The sequence below is a fragment of the Zerene cesonia genome, unplaced genomic scaffold (assembly GCF_012273895.1).
Source record: "Zerene cesonia ecotype Mississippi unplaced genomic scaffold, Zerene_cesonia_1.1 Zces_u012, whole genome shotgun sequence".
NCBI classification, from domain to species: Eukaryota; Metazoa; Arthropoda; class Insecta; order Lepidoptera; family Pieridae; genus Zerene; species Zerene cesonia.
The window spans coordinates 36,813-55,551 of NW_024045142.1; the positions used below are offsets into that span (position 1 = coordinate 36,813).

General features: G+C 35.8%; 2 protein-coding genes across 3 annotated transcripts in view; one reads left to right on the plus strand and one right to left on the minus strand.

Annotated features, from left to right (window-relative positions):
* The window catches only part of LOC119839348 (endocuticle structural glycoprotein SgAbd-1-like), a 29,364-nt gene extending 19,078 nt beyond the window's left edge, over positions 1-10,286 (minus strand). For both annotated transcript variants that reach the window (XM_038365607.1, XM_038365606.1), the window contains exon 1: positions 10,023-10,286. In XM_038365607.1, coding sequence (XP_038221535.1) covers positions 10,023-10,049 — 27 coding nt within the window. In that variant the 5' untranslated portion in view covers positions 10,050-10,286. The remainder of the gene's footprint in view (positions 1-10,022) is intronic.
* Positions 10,287-16,273: 5,987 nt separating this feature from the next.
* Positions 16,274-18,739, plus strand: part of LOC119839325 — a 4,482-nt gene continuing 2,016 nt past the window's right edge. The window contains exon 1 of the mRNA XM_038365570.1: positions 16,274-18,737. Coding sequence (XP_038221498.1) covers positions 16,274-18,737 — 2,464 coding nt within the window. The remainder of the gene's footprint in view (positions 18,738-18,739) is intronic.

The following is an 18,739-nucleotide window of genomic DNA, read 5'->3' on the forward strand; positions in this document are numbered from 1 at the left end:
TTGGGTAATAGGATACATATTATCCCGATTAATCACTCACTTTGGATAAAACAGGAGTATACAGTCACAAAATCATTCATAAATGTCCCAATTCCACGCGGGAAAAGCCGCGGGCGGAAGGTAGTTTACTAAGGTTATACTTAACTAGCTGTGCCCCGCGGTTTCACCCGCGTAAGTCCGTATCCCGTAGGAATATCGGAATAAAAAGTTGCCTATATGTTATTCCAGTTATCCAGCTGTCTACGTACCAAATTTCATTGCAATTGGTTCAGCAGTTTTTACGTGATAGAGTAACAAACATCCATACATCCATACTTACAAACTTCGCATTTATAATATTAATAGGATTAAAAAATTCAAACCCGACTCTTAATCACATTATTAAAATAAATACAACATTTTGGCAAAGAACGCGGGTTCGAATCCCGCCTCGGGATCAAATTATTTCTATTCTTTCAAAATTTATCATTAACAAGTCATATGGTTAAAATAATTAACGTATGTACTTACACATATATATACAAACAAGTCCGCCGCGGCTTCGCCCGTGGTACATATATAGCCTATATAGCCTTCCTCAATAGATGGGCTATTTAACACTGAAAGAATTTTTCAAATTGGACCAGTAGTTATGAGGTTAGTGCTTTCAAACAAAGAAATAAACTCTTCAGCTTTATAATATTAGTAATTTAGTATAGATAAATGAAATTGGAGTGTCTGTTTGCAATCTTGAAATAACGGTTTTTACCACATATATAGGGTACATACACGGAAACATATATATATTTTTTACAATTTATTCCGATTATCTCTGGAACGGTTGGGCCGATTTTGACGAGACTTTCATTGGCAGATAGCTGATGTAATGAGAAATAACTTGGGTTACTTTTTTGCAATATTGCCATACGGAACATTGGATTCAAAGGAAAAACCAATTTACGCATGTGAAACTGCGAGGCGCAGCTAATCTTCAAATTATTTGCAGTAGCTCTTTAGCTACCCGTGGTTTCGCTAGTCCGACTCGCACTTGACCAATCTCTTTTCATCGATTTATATAAATACTAGCTGCGCCCCGCGGTTTCACCCTTTTAAGTCCATATCCCGTAGGAATATCGGGATAAAAAGTTGCCTATATGTTATTCCAGTTGTCCAGCTGCCTACGTACCAAATTTCATTACAATCGGTTCTGTAGCTTTTGCGTGAAAGGGTAACAAACGCACACATCCTTACAAACTTTCGCATTTATTATATCAGTAGGATTATAGGTTAGGATTAGTCAATAGGTAATTATAATGATATCAAACACGTGTGATGCTTGAATCCTCCACGAGCTCCGCCATTGATTATGATTCGATAATGAAGAAACACATAGAATTATACTTGCAAAAAAAGCTGTGGATACATTTGGTTTCATTTAGTATATGTATTTTGGTATACGTCATATATTTCAATAGTATATTTGTCACTACGACAGCGAACAGACAGTTCTGAGTGGGTTTTCTATGCGCTGTACCCTTTTTTTTGTTTTTAAAGTATGTTATTTAGTTTCCTCTGTGTAATTTTAATTTTATTTATATAATGTTTAAATAATTGACACGAAATTATCGCTGCTTTGCTCTGTTTTATTATTAATGTTATTCGTTTATGGTCCCGCAGGACATCTTAACATTTAACTTTTAGTATCTAAGACAAGTGTGTGTTATGTCTGATTCATATGTTTATCTTAAAGTAATAAAGATTTCTTATTTTTTAGTTTTTTTTCTCTATTTGTTTTTCCTAACTAATATTATAAATGTCAAAGTAACTCTGTCTGTCTGTCTTTTTTTCACACCTAAACCGCTGAACTGAAAATTGGATGAAATTTGGAACAGACATAGTTTCAGATTCTATGTTCTTCATTTAACCATGCTGCCAAAACCCTGAGGCTGTCTGTGTATCATTTCCTTATAATCCTTTACGCTTTTACTTCACGGACAAAGCCGCGGGCGGGAAACGGGGCATCACACTAGTATTGTAAATTTAAAAGTTAGTTTGTTTGGATGTTTGTCCGTGAATCACGCTAAAACTACTGAACAAGTTTAGATGAAATTTTACATTATTTACAGGGTATGAGCTGACTTCGGTGATTATCTTATCTCAATTAGATGCTCCCTTGAATCTTGATATACAGGCGGGGCCGGGACGAGCGTCTAGTATTAATTTATTCAAGAAAATAATTCAATGTTGGAGTTGTGAAATGAGCGCTGGCTCTGCGCAGGGTCGCAGGTTACGCCTGTCTCATAAACAAACCATTTATGACTGTCCCATTGTTAGCGGGCTGTCTGCTTTTTTTTTATTTTATTTTATTATAATCACAGATAACATAATACTGTACATTATAATCAATTTATGTTTATATTGTGGTATTTCTTGTTTCGTTCTTTACGTTTTATTTTATTGAGAATCACTTTACGTTAATTTATCATTATTTGTTTTTTATCATTGATACCTTTTTTAAATAACGAAATTTGACTACTATATCGTATTCGTAGTGTTTACCGACTTCAAAAAACGGAAGAGGTTCTTAATTCTACTAATTTTGGTTGTTACCTCAGAACTTATGGATTTGGTGAACTGATTTGGTGACTGTCTTTTTTCAACCCACGCCAAAAAGAGGGGTTATAAGTTTGACGTGTGTGTCTGTCTGTCTGTGGCGTCATAACTCCCGAAAGGATGCATTGATTTCAATTTAGTTTTTTTTTGTATTAAAGGTGACTTATGTGCGAGTGTTCTTAGATATGTTAAATGAAAATCGGTTGAGCCGTTTAAAGGTTGCAGGGGTGATAGTAAATAGATTAACCGAAGGTCTGCAAATATACTCGAATGGAATCTCAAATAGCTTCGTATGATGGGAAAGTTCATTGTAAACTTAAACTTACTCATAGAAAGAACGGGGGCCGGGGGTCTTTTAAAATTTTTAATTTAATCCTACTTAATATTATAAATGCGAAAGTTTGTAAGGATGTGTGTGTGTGTGTTTGTTGCTATTTCACGCAAAAACCACTGAACCGATTGCAATGAAATTTGGTAGGAAGACAGCTAGACATCTGGAATAACATACAGGCAACTTTTTATCCCGTTATTCCTACGGGATACGGCCTTACGCGGGTGAAACCGGGGGGCGCAGCTAGTCTATATATATAAAAGAAAGTCGTGTTAGTTACACTATTTATAACTCAAGAACGGCTAAACCGATTATGTTGAAATTTGGTACAGAGATAGTTTTAGACCCGAGAAAGGACATAGGATAGTTTTTATCCCGGAAATCTAACGGGAACGGGAACTTTGTCGGTCACACCCCGGGTCTATCTTATCCGTGACTACGCGAGCAAAGTCGCGGGCGGAATGCTAGTTTGTTATAATTATAAGTCGATGCCACCGGTGTGGTCACATTATTTCAATTTGGTCTTTTTTCTTTTTACACGCTTTTTATTAGCTTCACCTGTATGTTTGTTTGTAACCGACTTCTTTGGGCGCGATTTTGACCCACTTTAAACGGCCAGATTTCGTTCAAACTTTGTAGATTTATTGAGGACCGATGACAATACACTAATTTGATAAAATTATTCCAGTTTTCAATTTCAAAACATGATAAAAGCGTGTTTTTTAGTTTTTTTAAACTATTATAATATACTAGCTGCGCCCCGCGGTTTCACCCGCGTAAGTCCGTATCCCGTAGGAATATCGGGATAAAAAATAGATGTTGGCCGATTCTCAGACCTACCCAATATGCTTACCAAATTTCAGAGGAATCGGTCAAGCCGTTTCGGAGGAGTTTGGCAACGAAAACTGTGACACGAGAATTTTATATATAAGAAGATTATTTTCCGTTCTTTGGACAATTTGAAATTGTAAGTTGAATTTTGTTCCTTAGAACAAAGAAGAAGTAATTTTATTAATAATTAATTTTTGTGGTTCAATAAATGTGCTGTGTCCAAGTTATGAAGCGAAAATTACAAAGAAACAAATGGGGGTTTTATAAACCGACTTAAAACAATGGAGGAGGTCATCAATACGACTTTATTTTTGCGTTTGTTATCTCATATCTTATTACTGGGAGAACCGATTATTATGATTATGTTTTCATTTGATAGCTGGTGCCTGCCATGTATTCCCAATTAAATTTGATGTAAATCTGACAGTTTGAAGGCGGATTGGTTTTTTGTTATATAATAATTACTTTAATCCTCCCTCTAAAAATTATATCAGCTTTAAAAAAATTTCTTCAAGGAAAAATATCTGTTCTGAACATTTTTAAATTAAATTATTATACACTAGCTGCGCCCCGTGGTTTCACCCGCGTAAGTCCGTATCCCGTAGGAATATCGGGATAAAAAGTTGCCTATATGTTATTCCGATTGTCCAGCTGCCTACGTACCAAACTTCATTGCAATCGGTTTTTGAGTGAAAGAGCAACAAACACGCACACTTCCTTACAAATTTTCGCATTTATAATATAAGTAGGATATACACACATATATTATAAATGTTAACATAAACTCACATTATAAAAATATGTTTATTTAGAATCAGGAAATCAATTGCGTTTAAATTATTGCAATAAGCCTATGAAATACATTATTGATTTAATATTAAAGGTTTCCGATTGCCTAGTCATACCCGCCAGTCGGAAACCTTTAATACTACTCGCTGTTATTATTATACTAGCTTTATCCCGTGTCTTTGTATATGTTCAATATAGAGTAGTTTAATAAATGTTATCTAATATATAAAATTCTCGTGTCACAGTTTTCGTTGCCATACTCCTCTGAAACGGCTTGACCGATTCTTATGAAATTTTGTGTGCATATCGGGTATGTTTGAGAATCGGCTAACATCTATTTTTCATACCTCTAAATAATCAGAGTAAGGCAGAACAGCGTTTGCCGGGTGCAGCTAGTTATAATATATATAAACCTTCCTCTTGAATTACTCTATCTATTAAAAAAAAATTATCAAAATCCGTTGCGTAGTTTTAAAGATTTAATTTAGAATTTTTTAAAGCACTTTATCACTACATAGTATAAAACAAAGTCGCTTTTTATGTCCCTATGTCTCTATGTATGCTTAAATGTTTAAAACTACGCTACGGATTTTTATGGTTTATTTAATAGATACTGTGATTCAAGAGAAAGATTTATATGTATAACTAGCTGCACCCGGGAAACGCTGTTCTGCCTTACTCTTATCATTTAGGGGTACGAATAATAGATGTTGGCCGATTCTCATAAATACCGGATAAGCACAAAAAATTTCATCAAAATCGGTCAAGCCGTTTCGGAGGAATATGGTAACGAAAACTGTGACACGAGAATTTTATATATTAGATAACATCTACTAAACTGCTCTCAATTTAACGCGTGCGAAGCCGCGGGCAAAAGCTAGTTTACTTTAAAACTAAAAATTAAGCCGGTAGTTTTATTCGTGGGACGCAGTTTCTTTAAAAATATGCAACTAGGTATTGCGACTTCAAATAGATGAGTGGTAGTGACCATTTTTATTTGTTTTTCGCTTTTAAGTGGTTTTGAAGTCGGTTAAATTCTTTTTTAAATAATTATTTGCAATCTCTTGAAAATTACTTTTAATTCGAACCAGACTTGATATTGAATCGTTCAATAAAACTCTTCAGCGTTAAAATAATATATTAAAATAGTTCAGATTTAAGAAACATTGTAAATCTTACATAGTTTAGTTTGAAACGATTGCGTATACCGACCTTTGTAAGTGTTAAGTGCCACTCGCTTATTGAAGTGAAGTGCGTTAGATTTTTAAGTACATACTTAAATGTTACAGAGTTGCAAAATTTATATAGAACTGTGTTGCCAGCGTTAGGGCACAGTTAGGGCTGTCACAACTAAATCTCTACTAATATTATAAATGCGAAAGTAACTCTGTCTGTCTGTTACGCTTTCACGCCTAAACCACTGAACCGATTTTGACAAAATTTGGTATGAAGATAGAACTGAACTTGGGAAAGGACATAGGATACTTTTTATCGTGAAAAAAGGTTGAAAGACGGGATGAAAGTTTGTATGAGAGTTCGTAATTGTCAAACAAATTTTGATGAAACTTGGTATGAAGATGGAGCTAAACGTCGGAATGAACAAACAATACTTTTTAATGCGAAGAAAATACTCCTTAGTCCTTACCATGTCGCGCGATATAAGCGAATTCTACGCGGGCGAATCCGCAGGCGAAAACCTAGTCACTATATATAGATTAAACATTCAAAGTTAATATATTTATGTACTTAAAACCTACCTCCTGCTTTTTACTATTTCTTTACACAGTGGGTTGCCTGGAAGAGATCACTTTAGTGATAAGGTCGTCTTCTGTGCTGGTCTAGTTGTAAGTCTTTTATTTTTAAGGTTTATTTGTATACCAGCACAATAAAGTGTTAAATAAATAAATAAATCACATACCTATTGACTACTTACATCTAGTTTAGTTGTGTAATGTTTAATTTAATCATCTACTATATAAAAATAAGTCGGGTTTTCCTTCCTGACGCTATAACTCCAGAACGCACGAACCGATTTCCACGGTTTTGCATTCGTTGGAAAGGTCTCGAGCTCTGTGAGGTTTATAGCATAGAAAATTCAGGAAAAATTTCAACTGAAAAGCCGGAAAATCATTTTTCACATACAGCCATCTGGTGGCGAAACGGAGTTCGCCTGGTTTGCTAGTTGTAAATATATAATGACAACACTCATTGATCATACGAATATTTCTTTACGGAGAAAGTTGTATGATGTAAGAGTGGTGAATGGACGATTTAAACACATGCATATATCTTTACACTATCTATACTAATATTATAAAGCTGAAGAGTTTGTTTGTTTGTTTGAACTCACTTATCTTAGGAACTACTGGTACGATTTGAAAAATTCTTTCAGTGTTTTATAGCCCATTTATTGAGGAAGGCTATAGGCTATATATGTACCACGGGCGAAGCGGGCGAACAGTAACCCAACCGTTTCTGTTCATTATGGTATTTTATGGTTATTTATGGTATTTTTGTCTAATCGTCTATTTTTCTATTTGTAATGTTATCTTCGTTAATAATGTATGTGTCAATCGCGTAAATAATAGGGGTGGCCAACATTTTAACGAGTAAGCTCATAAGCATTTCTTTTTTAATGGGAATTAATTTATTGTGCAATTTATACAGTTTTCTAGCAAATGCTGAATTAGATCTTATTTCGTGGTGATATGATACTTTTTTTGTTATTGATAAGATGTAAAATTGTTTTGTTCTTCAACGTTTTTTATAATTATTATGAAGTCCATGTCCAAATAAATGTATTTTCTTTCTTTCTTTCTTTCGTTTTAGACACCCTAAAACAATGGTTACGTAATTATTTTTCTGTTTGTCTGATCTGTGAAGATGTGTGTCTATCACGAAAAAGCCACTAGTCATATTGTCATATTTTTAGGAAATTATATATGAAGATACAGGCCTCCTATGAGGGTTATAGGTATAGGTTATAGGTATCAACCCTCATAGGAGGCCTGTGTCCCAGCAGTGGGAACATATATGGGCTGATGATGATGATATATGAAGATAGATTATTAGCAATAAAGTTATAAAGTTTTATTTATAAAAAATTTGGGGAGGTGGGAGTTGTATCCATACATGTAACCGGCGGGTAAAAATAAATTCGTTAAAATATCGTTGAATGAGGTGTAAAGAGGTTTAATATGAAATAGACTATTTTAAATACTTGAAGAGACCTTTGAGTCGTAAAAATGTCGTATGCGCAAGTAGGTAATTGTACAAAGAAATCCTACAATGAATATATCTAATTTAAACGACAATACCTATAAATTTTTGAATTTTTTAAGTTGGAAGTAATTACTAACTAAACTTTGCCCGCGGCTTCGCATGCGTTGAAATCGGAGTAGCTTATGTCCTTTCTCAACTTATTGTCTACTAGCTGCGCCCCGCGGTCTCACCCGCGTAAGTCCGTATCCCGTAGGATATCGGGATAAAAAGTTGCCTATGTGTTATTCCAGATTTCCAGCTGTCTACGTTCCAAATTTCATTACAATCGGTTCCATAGTCTTTGCGTGAAAGAGCAACAAACATACACACATCCTTACTTGCTTTCTCATTTATAATATTAGTAGGATAGGATGTTTGTGCCAAATTTCATTAAAATCGGTTCAGTGGCTTAGACGTGACAGCGTAGCAGACAGACAGAGAGACTGAGTTATGTCGAATTTATAATATTAGTATGAATGTGACATTACACCGCAACACTGAATTTATTACTTTTTATTACTTTTATTGTTAGAAACAGCGATGTTGAGGTTACTCGCTAAAACATATCGGATTTACAGTTCGCGATGAATCAAGAAATACTGAAAGTGGTTTATCATTCTCTTTAATTAACGTATAAAATTTTAGCATCGTAATAAATAAAATGGTGTATATTTTATTTTATTTCATTCGTGTAGATTTTTATGTAAATTAGTTTTATGGATATACTAGCCTTCCACGTGCGGCTTCGCTCGCGTAGGCTAGAAAATACTATTTGTGAATTTTCTTAGAAGAATCAGTATGACATTCTCTAGGTCATTAGGTTTATCATATCTCTTCAACCACTACGGAGGTTCTTGCGTCTTCTCTGTAAAAGCTTTCCGAACCGGTGATAAATGTAAAACTATGTTATGACGATTGAAAAGTGCTTCTATAAGAAGTCTAATTGAATAAATAACTGTTTGAGTTTTGAGCTATTTGATGCAGCAAGGGTTTTGTTGCTTTCAGAAACATCTATTATATTTATAGACCTAACCTCATTTAAAAAATGTGCGCGATTTTACTTTTTGTGTTCCACTTCTATCCCTAAAATCTTTATTTTTTTCCAAATTAAATCTATATTTTATATTAAATCTATGCATTATCCTAATTCTTCTTCTACGTTTTCTTTAGTGGCAAATCCCGTAATATTGACGTATAGTTATATGCTTAGTCATGCACTCTTTTAAAAAAATATTCAACGTACAGAAGTTATTTAGTCGACTTCTAAATAAAAAAAAGAGGTGTCTTTGTGTATGTTAGTAGATATTTCCCCCAAATGAGATGTTAAAAGGGGCCTATGTCACTCTTTAGCCTCCTAACTATCTCCAGACACAAAGTGTAATTATCATAAAATCTCTCTTTTGCGATGTGAAAGAATAACAAAATGCTTTTACATTCATAATAGTCTTATAATATGTAAAAAATGTTGGAAATAGTTAATTTATATACATTTATCCTTACTTCACTCTTCCCGGTCCAATCCTTTATTACCATCGTCGGTCCTTTCCTTATACCTTTACCCCTTAAAAGCGGGCAACGCATTTGCAGTGGCCCTTCATCTACAAAAGTTCATGGGTGGTGGTGTTCGGAAAACATCAGGCAAATCACCAGTTCATATTTTACTCGTTATTACATAAAAAATGCCTTTACTTTAAGCGCAACTCGTAAGCGTAAATAATATCTTAATAATTAAGAATGAATTTAAGGCCTTACAGCTATATTACAATTGCTTATCGATATTAAAAATGATTGAATTTCATTAGAATACTACCTATTTTTCCCGATTCGCATGTTTGTGATTTATCTTCAACCCAGGCGTAGCCAGGGCAAGTAAAAAATATGCATACATTATTTAAAGTTTAGTATTGAAATATACATAATATTGAAATAAATAAATGTAATAATTATAAACTAATATATTCATCCAGTACTTGAGCATAATTCAAGTATAACTTGATGTTTATAATAATAACAGCATAATATAACATTAGAACCTTCGTCTTGTGTTATTTTGTCTCTGTAACATATATCTTTTTCATTTAGTCTTAACGATCAACAATATTTGAATTTTAAATAAAAAAGAGTGTGTCTTTGCAACACAATATATTTTATTATTATTTAGATACAACTTTTACTGTAATTATATTTTATTCAATTCATATTTTCTAGAAAAACTTACCAGAAGTAATCCAACAATAATCTTCATATTAAATTTACCACACAACCTTTTTCACTAAACCTCCTTGGTCAATTTTTTTATTTAATCTGTAACGCAATTTCGAATGTTTACTTTTCGCGCGCAAACACTCGATTTACATTTTAAAATTAATTACCGCGGCTTCTGACAGCTACTTATTTTTTTTTTCTCAATGGACATTGGTACAAAGGCGGGAAGCCGTACAATTTGATGCGTACGTAAGTACGGCTTTGAATTAACTATTATTGATACTGTATGACGGTGACTTATGACCTTTTCCCCGCTACTTATTTTGTAATTTATTAGTGAATGCCCATGCAAGTTGATAGCAAAGTTTCTAAATTATCATGTTTTTGTCAATTATTATATAATAAATTAAATGCAATGTTACCTACATTCATTTCATGAACGGAACATGTAGATTGCACAATTAATGTTAGCAAGAAATGTGCGAAGCAACTTAATGATACAAACATTCTCAAATGGAGTTAATGAAGAAAAATATGAAATGAAAAACTTGAGGTCGTTTGAGTGTTACAGAACCAGAGGAAACGTTTCAGTTCCCAGTTATTTCTTTCACTTCGGTGCTAGTTAAAAAAAGGCGGTCTTGCCTTCAAATATGAGCTTTTGCCCGCGGTTTTTTATCAATCTTAATATATATAAATCTCGTGTCACAATGTTTGTCCTCAATGGACTCCTAAACCACTTAACTGATTATAATAAAATTCACACCCCATGTGCAGTTCGATCCAACTTGAGAGATAGGATAGTTTAAATAATTTTAATTACGATAAATGACAACCCGGGCGGAGCCGGGGCGTGCAGCTAGTGTTATTATATATTTATTGAAATAAAAACATCAAAGTCCGTTGTGTAGTTTTAAGGATCTAACCATACATTCATACGGCATAGACGCGACTTTGCTTTGTACTATGCAGTGAAAACAATTAAATTTAAAAAATGTTTTGTATTGTCGGCCATTCTGAATTTGACATATAGTTTTTTACAAGCCCTTTCGTTTGATATCCGTTTCGAGGGAGTGGTGAAAATTATATAATCATCTGACATTTTGTGACGGCCGTAATTTGGAAGATTAATTATCATCGAGTTAGATAGTTAACATAGATCCAAAGTAAGATAACTTGCTTTCATATAAATAACAATGGATCGAAAATTTTATTCTACATAGCGTGATGTTATATTGCCTAGACTAGCCTTCCTCGATAAATAAATTATCAAATTTAAAATTATTGTTGTATGGCTAGATTAATGCAAATATGTTATAGCGTGAAGCGGTGCGGCAACCTCGCGCGCCGGTAGGGAACGAAAACCACCCGCGAGGTACCGGGATGCAGTACATAATATTATAAACAAAGAGAAGTATAACAATACGGGTATTATGAATGTTGATATACTCTACGCAGTTAGGTTATTAACTGCCGACGCAATAGTCCACTGCGTTATAGATTATTGTTCTGTTGAATCTAATAATAATAAGCAATCTGTTGTTATCTGTGCTTTTTTACGGTTAAATATATTTATTTCTCTAAAGATTACAATTAAATCACTTACAGAGAAATACAATTTTTTACATAATTTTTACTCGCTTAGCGTTATAAGTACGGTTAACAAAAGAAAACAAATGTTAATAAATGTTCTTTTGTGTGATTAATAAGGTGTGTTATTGGACTAAAACCCTCTATGTCTAACGAACCCAAACTATAATGGATGAAGTGCGAGTAGGACACGCGGTCGGTTCCGTACAAATAAGTTGAACAGTAAAATCGTTTCAGAAAATTTATATTGTGTATTCATTAGGCTATACGGCCTAGTGATAGACAAATGGACAAACAGACACACAGCGAAGTGTTAGTAACAAGGTCCCGTTGTACTCTTTTTCGTACGGGACCCTAAAAAACTTATCTTCAAAAATAGTCATACGCTTGTACCTAGTTCGTTTCAAACAGAGTACATAATATATTTTATACCGATTTCAAAAAAGGAGCTTTTAAAATTTACTGTATTTTTGTGTTTGTTATCTTATAAGTTTTTACTGAACCGATTTTGTTTTATTTAAAACTAGTACCTTCCGTATGGTTCCATTAAAATTTTGTCTACTTACTTCTTTCGATTTAAATTCTTATAAAAAATAAATGTTATATTATATCGAGTTGATGTTATATTATGTAAGCTGTATGAATTTATGAACTTAATCGTAGTTTTATATTATAAATATGTCTTTTGAATTATGGTAGAATCAATTAATCAACATCAAAGTAAGAGCGAATAAACCTATTTAAAATTAATATATAATTTGGTCACTGACGTTTTTAACAAAAAAAAAGAAATAGCCAGTACACATTCCACGGTACAGAGTTCACTGGGTCAGCTAGTAATTTACAAATTGAATGAGGTTTTAAAATAAACGAATCTTTGTGCTAACACTTCTTCGGGGTTACATACATTGCTCAATTCTTATACAAAAATGGTTATATCGGAATCCATTAGCATGAATGCGGCATCAGTTATTAAGTGATTAATGACCTCGCAATCGCTTTGTTAATATAATATTAACAAACACGCTCAAGGATTACTTATTCAATACAAATAAAACACTACCTACATTAAAAAATATGGTGTAAATGCCAAATATGGTATATAAATTTTAATGTTTGGCGATGCGCGTCGTCGCCTCGTCTGCGTTGAGTGAGAAAGTTTTTCTTAGAGACTCATTTAGAACAATTTTGATCCACTTTAAAAGTACAGATTGAATTCAAACGTTGTACAGTTATCAAGCATAGGTCATAATATAACTATTTAAGGAGTTTATTTTGTTATCCTGATGGGGATCGCCAAATAATTTCTTTGCGTATAGGTACTCAATTTAAGAGCAAATAAGACAAATTAGTTGATTCTGTAATAATAGCGTGTTTTTTTTTTAATATACATTTTATTCTTTTTTATTTGAAATAGTCCAAGAAAATGGGTAGGGTAAATGCGAATTTGAGATTAAAACTTGAATTTTTGATATAATTTACTTTGAGGAATCTAAAAACGAACTGTGAAAGTTTTTTTTAAATTCACCCCCGAGAAGAGGTGAAAAAAAATTAAAAAAGTTGTTTTTTTGAAATTTCCTCAAAGTAAATTATATCAAAAATTCAAGTTTTAATCTCAAATTCGCATTTACCCTACCCATTTTCTTGGACTAAAAGCTGGTGTCTGCCGCGTTTTCCGATTTAAATTTGGTTTAGTTCTGTCAATTGGAAGTTTTTTTTTTAATTATCAATTGAAAACATCTATCAAATTGATATGTTTTGATCATTGCACTCGCTAAGTGTCGTGCACGAGCACGTACCTCGCTCTTTTGTCCATAGCCATTATCGAATTTATTATAAAATTTTCTTTGAAAGTAATTATTCAATCAAAGCTGCGCCCGCGGTTTCACCCGTTTAAGTCTGTGTCTGTGTGAAAAATTGTACGTTGCCTATGTGTTATTCCAGTTGTCCAGCCTACCAAATTTCATTGCAATCGGTTCAGTAGTTTTTGCCTGAAAGAGTAACAAATATTCGTACATACATCCATCCATACATACTTACAAACTTTCGCGTTTATAATATTAGAAGGATAAAAAATAATAGCTGTAAAACCAAAAGGCCATATAAAAGTTAAAGATTAGGTATCATTGATCTTATCAACAATAGCTATTAACTGGCCATAGATTTAATTAAAAAAAATAGCAAAACATAAAAATATTCCAATTTGAATTGCAAATGAGTTCTTCACATATAACTTCATTATTTTACGTAATTTGTTATGTAAATTTGTATTTGATAATAATGATTTTTCATTAATTATGTGCCGTTAAATCGCCTCAATAAATGGTAATAACCTTATTATAAAAGTAATTTTAATAAATATTCATGAAGTTATATTGGGTTTTGACATGGTTTCACGAGTTTTCAGTTATTGCAACAATTTGCATTAAATCTAAATTATTCTAATTATTATATTTCTTTCTTGTTTCCCCTCTCCCAATGACACGTGAAAAATGTTTAATCTTTCGTCTTTATTTATAACTAGTTGCCCGCGACTGCATTCGCGGGAACTTTGAACGTGAATAAACTGGAGGAAGAACTACTTTTCTTCGTAACAAATAGACACAATCTTCTATTGATTCGTGGTCTATTACCGTTTTTAAACCCCCCTCAATATAATATATATTTTTTTAATGTCTTCAATTTTCGATTTTTTTTTTTTTAGATTTTGTATAATTTTGATTAACATCACTTCAAAGTAGTGGGAATTTGAGGCAAATTTAGTTTTCATAAAATTGTACTAGCTGTAACGCACGGTTTCACCTGGACGTAAAAAGGGGTGAAAGCAAGTATTCCCACGGCTTATGAGTTATGTGGTACATAAGTCATGCCAATTATCATCAAAATCCGTTCAGTGGTTTTAACATGAAAAAGATACAAACATACATCTATAGATTCTTACGAACCTTTGCCTTATATATTTGTAGAATTTGTAAAAAGTAGGGTTAATCATTGAATAAACATTACTTTTTGTATGCTGTATATTATACAAAATAATAAAAATAACATTGAACACAAAACAAAAAATACGCGCTAATGCAGGAACTGTAGTTTTTTTTTAAATTTTTTTCATTTTTTGGCGCGTAATTAGCAATGTTGTATACATATTTGTCGCTTAGTTATATAAAATACAGATAACATAACAATGCCATATGTCGAACTTTTTATTCATATACATTCGCATCGATTGGATTCGACTGTTTCAATGGAACACCTTTGATGATAAATATTTAGCAGACTACCAAATCTGTCAAACCATTTTGGTTGACATGAACCAAATGAGGCACAATTGAAGCTTTAGTTAGCAGACTTGGGGACCCGGTGACTTGGCTCTCTGCTCTATGTACAGTACCTCTATGATTTTATTTCAGTAAACAATGAATCTATGTACAAACAAAAGAAAGAGTGTTATATTAAGACGGCTTATAAGTAAAACGATAATAAAACAATATAAAAAACTAAAAAGATCGAGGCATGCGTGTAAATTTTATATTACCATAGCCTCTAATGTATTAATTTAAAAATACATTATGAGCGAGGGCAGGACTAATTCAATTGAGATATCACAGAACGATTGACATTGACAGATGTCACAGATAGATAAAAACGGGCACAGATTAAAAACCTCTAAGGCATATATAGATGACATAAAAATAAAATTATTAAATGAAATTTTGTTACCTCAATAGGACTAGGAGTCAATTAATAACATGAAAAGTTCAAACAAACAAATTATTCTATAAAAGTAATAATAAAGCTAAATTAAACTATAAAAATACGTTTTAAAATCAACTACAAAAAGCAGCATAATTCCCTAACAAACACAAATAACATAGGTTATAAAATATGTATAGAGTTTTACAAAAAAATTAGAGGATTAATGAGTGAATGCGAGTAAAGTATGACGACACAGGAAGAAACAGCTTTTGTTTTATATGGTATTCACAATATGTAGCCTTACAAGATATGTATTGAATATAACATGAGGATAATTTCGAAATTTTGAAAGGTGAAATGACCCACTAAAAGGCGCGAAGGATCTGTTAGGTTTGTTTTTTAGCTTAGGCCCTAGTCCATTGGTTAAGAAGTGTCTGTTGAAGTCGTCATGAAAATTCAGACTCGGTCTGACATCCCAAAGAAATCTAGCTCTTTACTCCGAGTCTGATTTCCGAGTTCATGTTTTTAAAAAATGAATCCCAAATATTAAATATTTTATTTTGCTCCGGTAGGGAAGATGGTATTATATATTACATGAAATATCATTATAAAAGGTTTTAATGACGCAAGTAATAAAAAATTGGCAAATCCAAAAGTGCACGACTCATGATGCTCATTCGTTCGATAAAAAGAAATATTTAATGTATTTGATGATTGTAGACGAGCGTTGAAGGATCGAGGCGCCCGGCGCGCGTTGATGGGTGGAGCGTCGACAAGACAGAACGCTTTCTTCTGTAGTATGAGGGATCAACAATAACACTCATCGACGAATATCTTGCGCAGCAGATAGGAGCCGAGGGTCCCACGGCGCCTCTTCAAATATACGGCGCGAATATACGTCAACGTGAAAAGAACAGCAAGTTTGTTTCCATAAAACTGAAAGGAGGGGACGAGACTATATACACGCTAAAAGCACGAACAATGAAGGGACTCAAGCTACGCCAACAGTCGATACCCGAGTCACTACTTCAGTACGAGCACCTGCGCGATATACCCACTAGTGAGGTATGTTACGAACGAGCGCGCGCGGGACTGCTCGTCGGGACCGACCATTGGGAATATATAGTATTAAGAGAGCTGCGCACAGGCGGCCCCAATGAACCCGCCGCCTCGAAAACACGACTTGGCTGGGTGGTGCATGGAACGGCACCTCAACGAGCGCTTATCGAAAGGAACAACGTGCTACATATTCACGTCAACCGGGAGCGACGTGATCAACAGCTGCACGACGCGGTGGACGAACACTTCAAAATTGAAGCTTTATGCGTCGCGAACAAGCCCCGCGTTAATGACAACGACAAGCGAGCCATGTCAACGTTACAACAAACAATAAAGAAGACCGAGAGCGGATACGAAGTCGGCTTGCCATGGAAGCGTGAGGGCGTAACCATGCCCCTCAGCTACAATACCGCTCTGCATCGGCTTCACGGAATAGAAAAGAGGATGGATGGCGCACCGGAGTTCGCCGCAGAATATACGCGACAAATAAACAACTTGCTTCAAAAGAAATACGCAGTGCCTTGCGACGGTACAGAGTCCGAGAGCGCCGTGTGTTGGTATTTGCCGCACTTCGCCGTCAGCAACCCGAACAAGCCAGGCAAACAGAGACTTGTGTTCGACTCAGCGGCACAAAGTCATGGTATATGTCTCAACGACGAATTATTAGAGGGGCCCGACCTACTGTTGCCCCTACCGGGAATACTATTCCGGTTTAGAGAAAGAGCCGTGGCGGTGACAGCGGACATAAAAGAAATGTTCCTACAAATTAAAATACGCGCCGAAGATCAGCCTGCACAACAGTTTCTGTGGCGCGGGAACGAACGCAACTCCCCGCCGCAACATTATAAGATGACTTCAATGATCTTCGGTGCGGCGAGCTCACCGTTTATGGCGCATTACGTACGCAATCACAATGCGCAAATGCACGCCGATGAATACCCGATGGCATTGGAGGCCATCACCAACGGCCATTACATGGATGATATGGTCGTTAGCTATAACAGCGTGGAGGAAGCACGTCGAGCCATTAAAGAAACGCAGATAGTGCATGCGGCAGCGGGCTTCACGTTACGCGAATGGAGCGCAAGCAACGAGCACGTGTTGAAAGACATACCGAGGGAACTACGCGCCACAACGCCGACCCAGCTGGGGGGTGCACAGCAGACTCCAAAAATATTGGGCCTCATGTGGGACGCTGAACGTGACGAACTGGGTTTCAACACATCAATGAACCGAGTGCCGGCCGAGGTGCGAGAACGAGAGCGCCCGCCGACGAAGAGGGAAGCGCTCAGCGCGGTCATGTCTATCTACGACCCGCTGGGACTCTTGAGCCACTACACCATTCGCGCAAAGATTATTCTACAAAGTCTTTGGCGTTTACAACTATCGTGGGATGAAGCGATACCCAACGAAGAGAGTGAATTGTTCACGGAATGGCTGGCGCAACTGCAACAAGTGGGACAGCTGCGTCTACAACGGTGCTACGTGAAAACAAAAGTGCAAAGTGTCGAGCTACACGTGTTCTGCGATGCTAGCGAGCAGGCGTATGCTGCGGTGGCATATTGGCGCATGCTACAGGAAGACGGCCACTACAGCGTACCGATAGTCGCAGCAAAGGCGAAGGTGGCACCACGACGAACACAAACAATACCGCGCCTCGAATTACAGGCGGCGGTAATGGGCGCACGACTCGCGGACACCATAAAACGCGAGCATCGATTCGAAATCAAGCGCACGATATATTGGACGGATTCCTCGACCGTGTTGCATTGGGTGAGGGACGACACGAAGCGGTATACTCCATTCGTCGCTCATAGACTCGGCGAGATAGCGGAACTCACCACCAAGACCGAATGGCGGTGGGTGCCCACGCAACATAATATTGCGGACGACGCAACGAGAATCAATCACATTAGCGTCAACCAACAGCGCTGGTTCAACGGGCCTCACTTTTTATACCAAGCTGAAGAGCTGTGGCCCACAACAAGAGATGTACATGAAGACAACGACGTGGACGTATTCCACGTGAACGAGCAGCCCGATAAGTACGGCTGGTTACCGGATCCCGCACGCTTCTCCAAATACGAAACATTGGTGCGAACTGTGGCGCGAGTGTTGGCGTTCATCGACATGCGAGTAAAGCGCACGGCTGTAAGGATGGAGTACAGCCATGTTGAACGCGCCGAACGACTCCTGATGCAACGCGCGCAGCACGACAGCTTCTGGGAAGACATCAAGAGGCTAGAAGATGCGCGATCCGTCAACAGGGCCAGCAAATTATTCAGGCTGGACCCCGTCTTGGAGGACGGGATCTTAAGAGTGCGAGGACGAATCAACGCAGCGAACACACCCGCGAGTATGAAGAGACCGATCATACTCGACGGACGT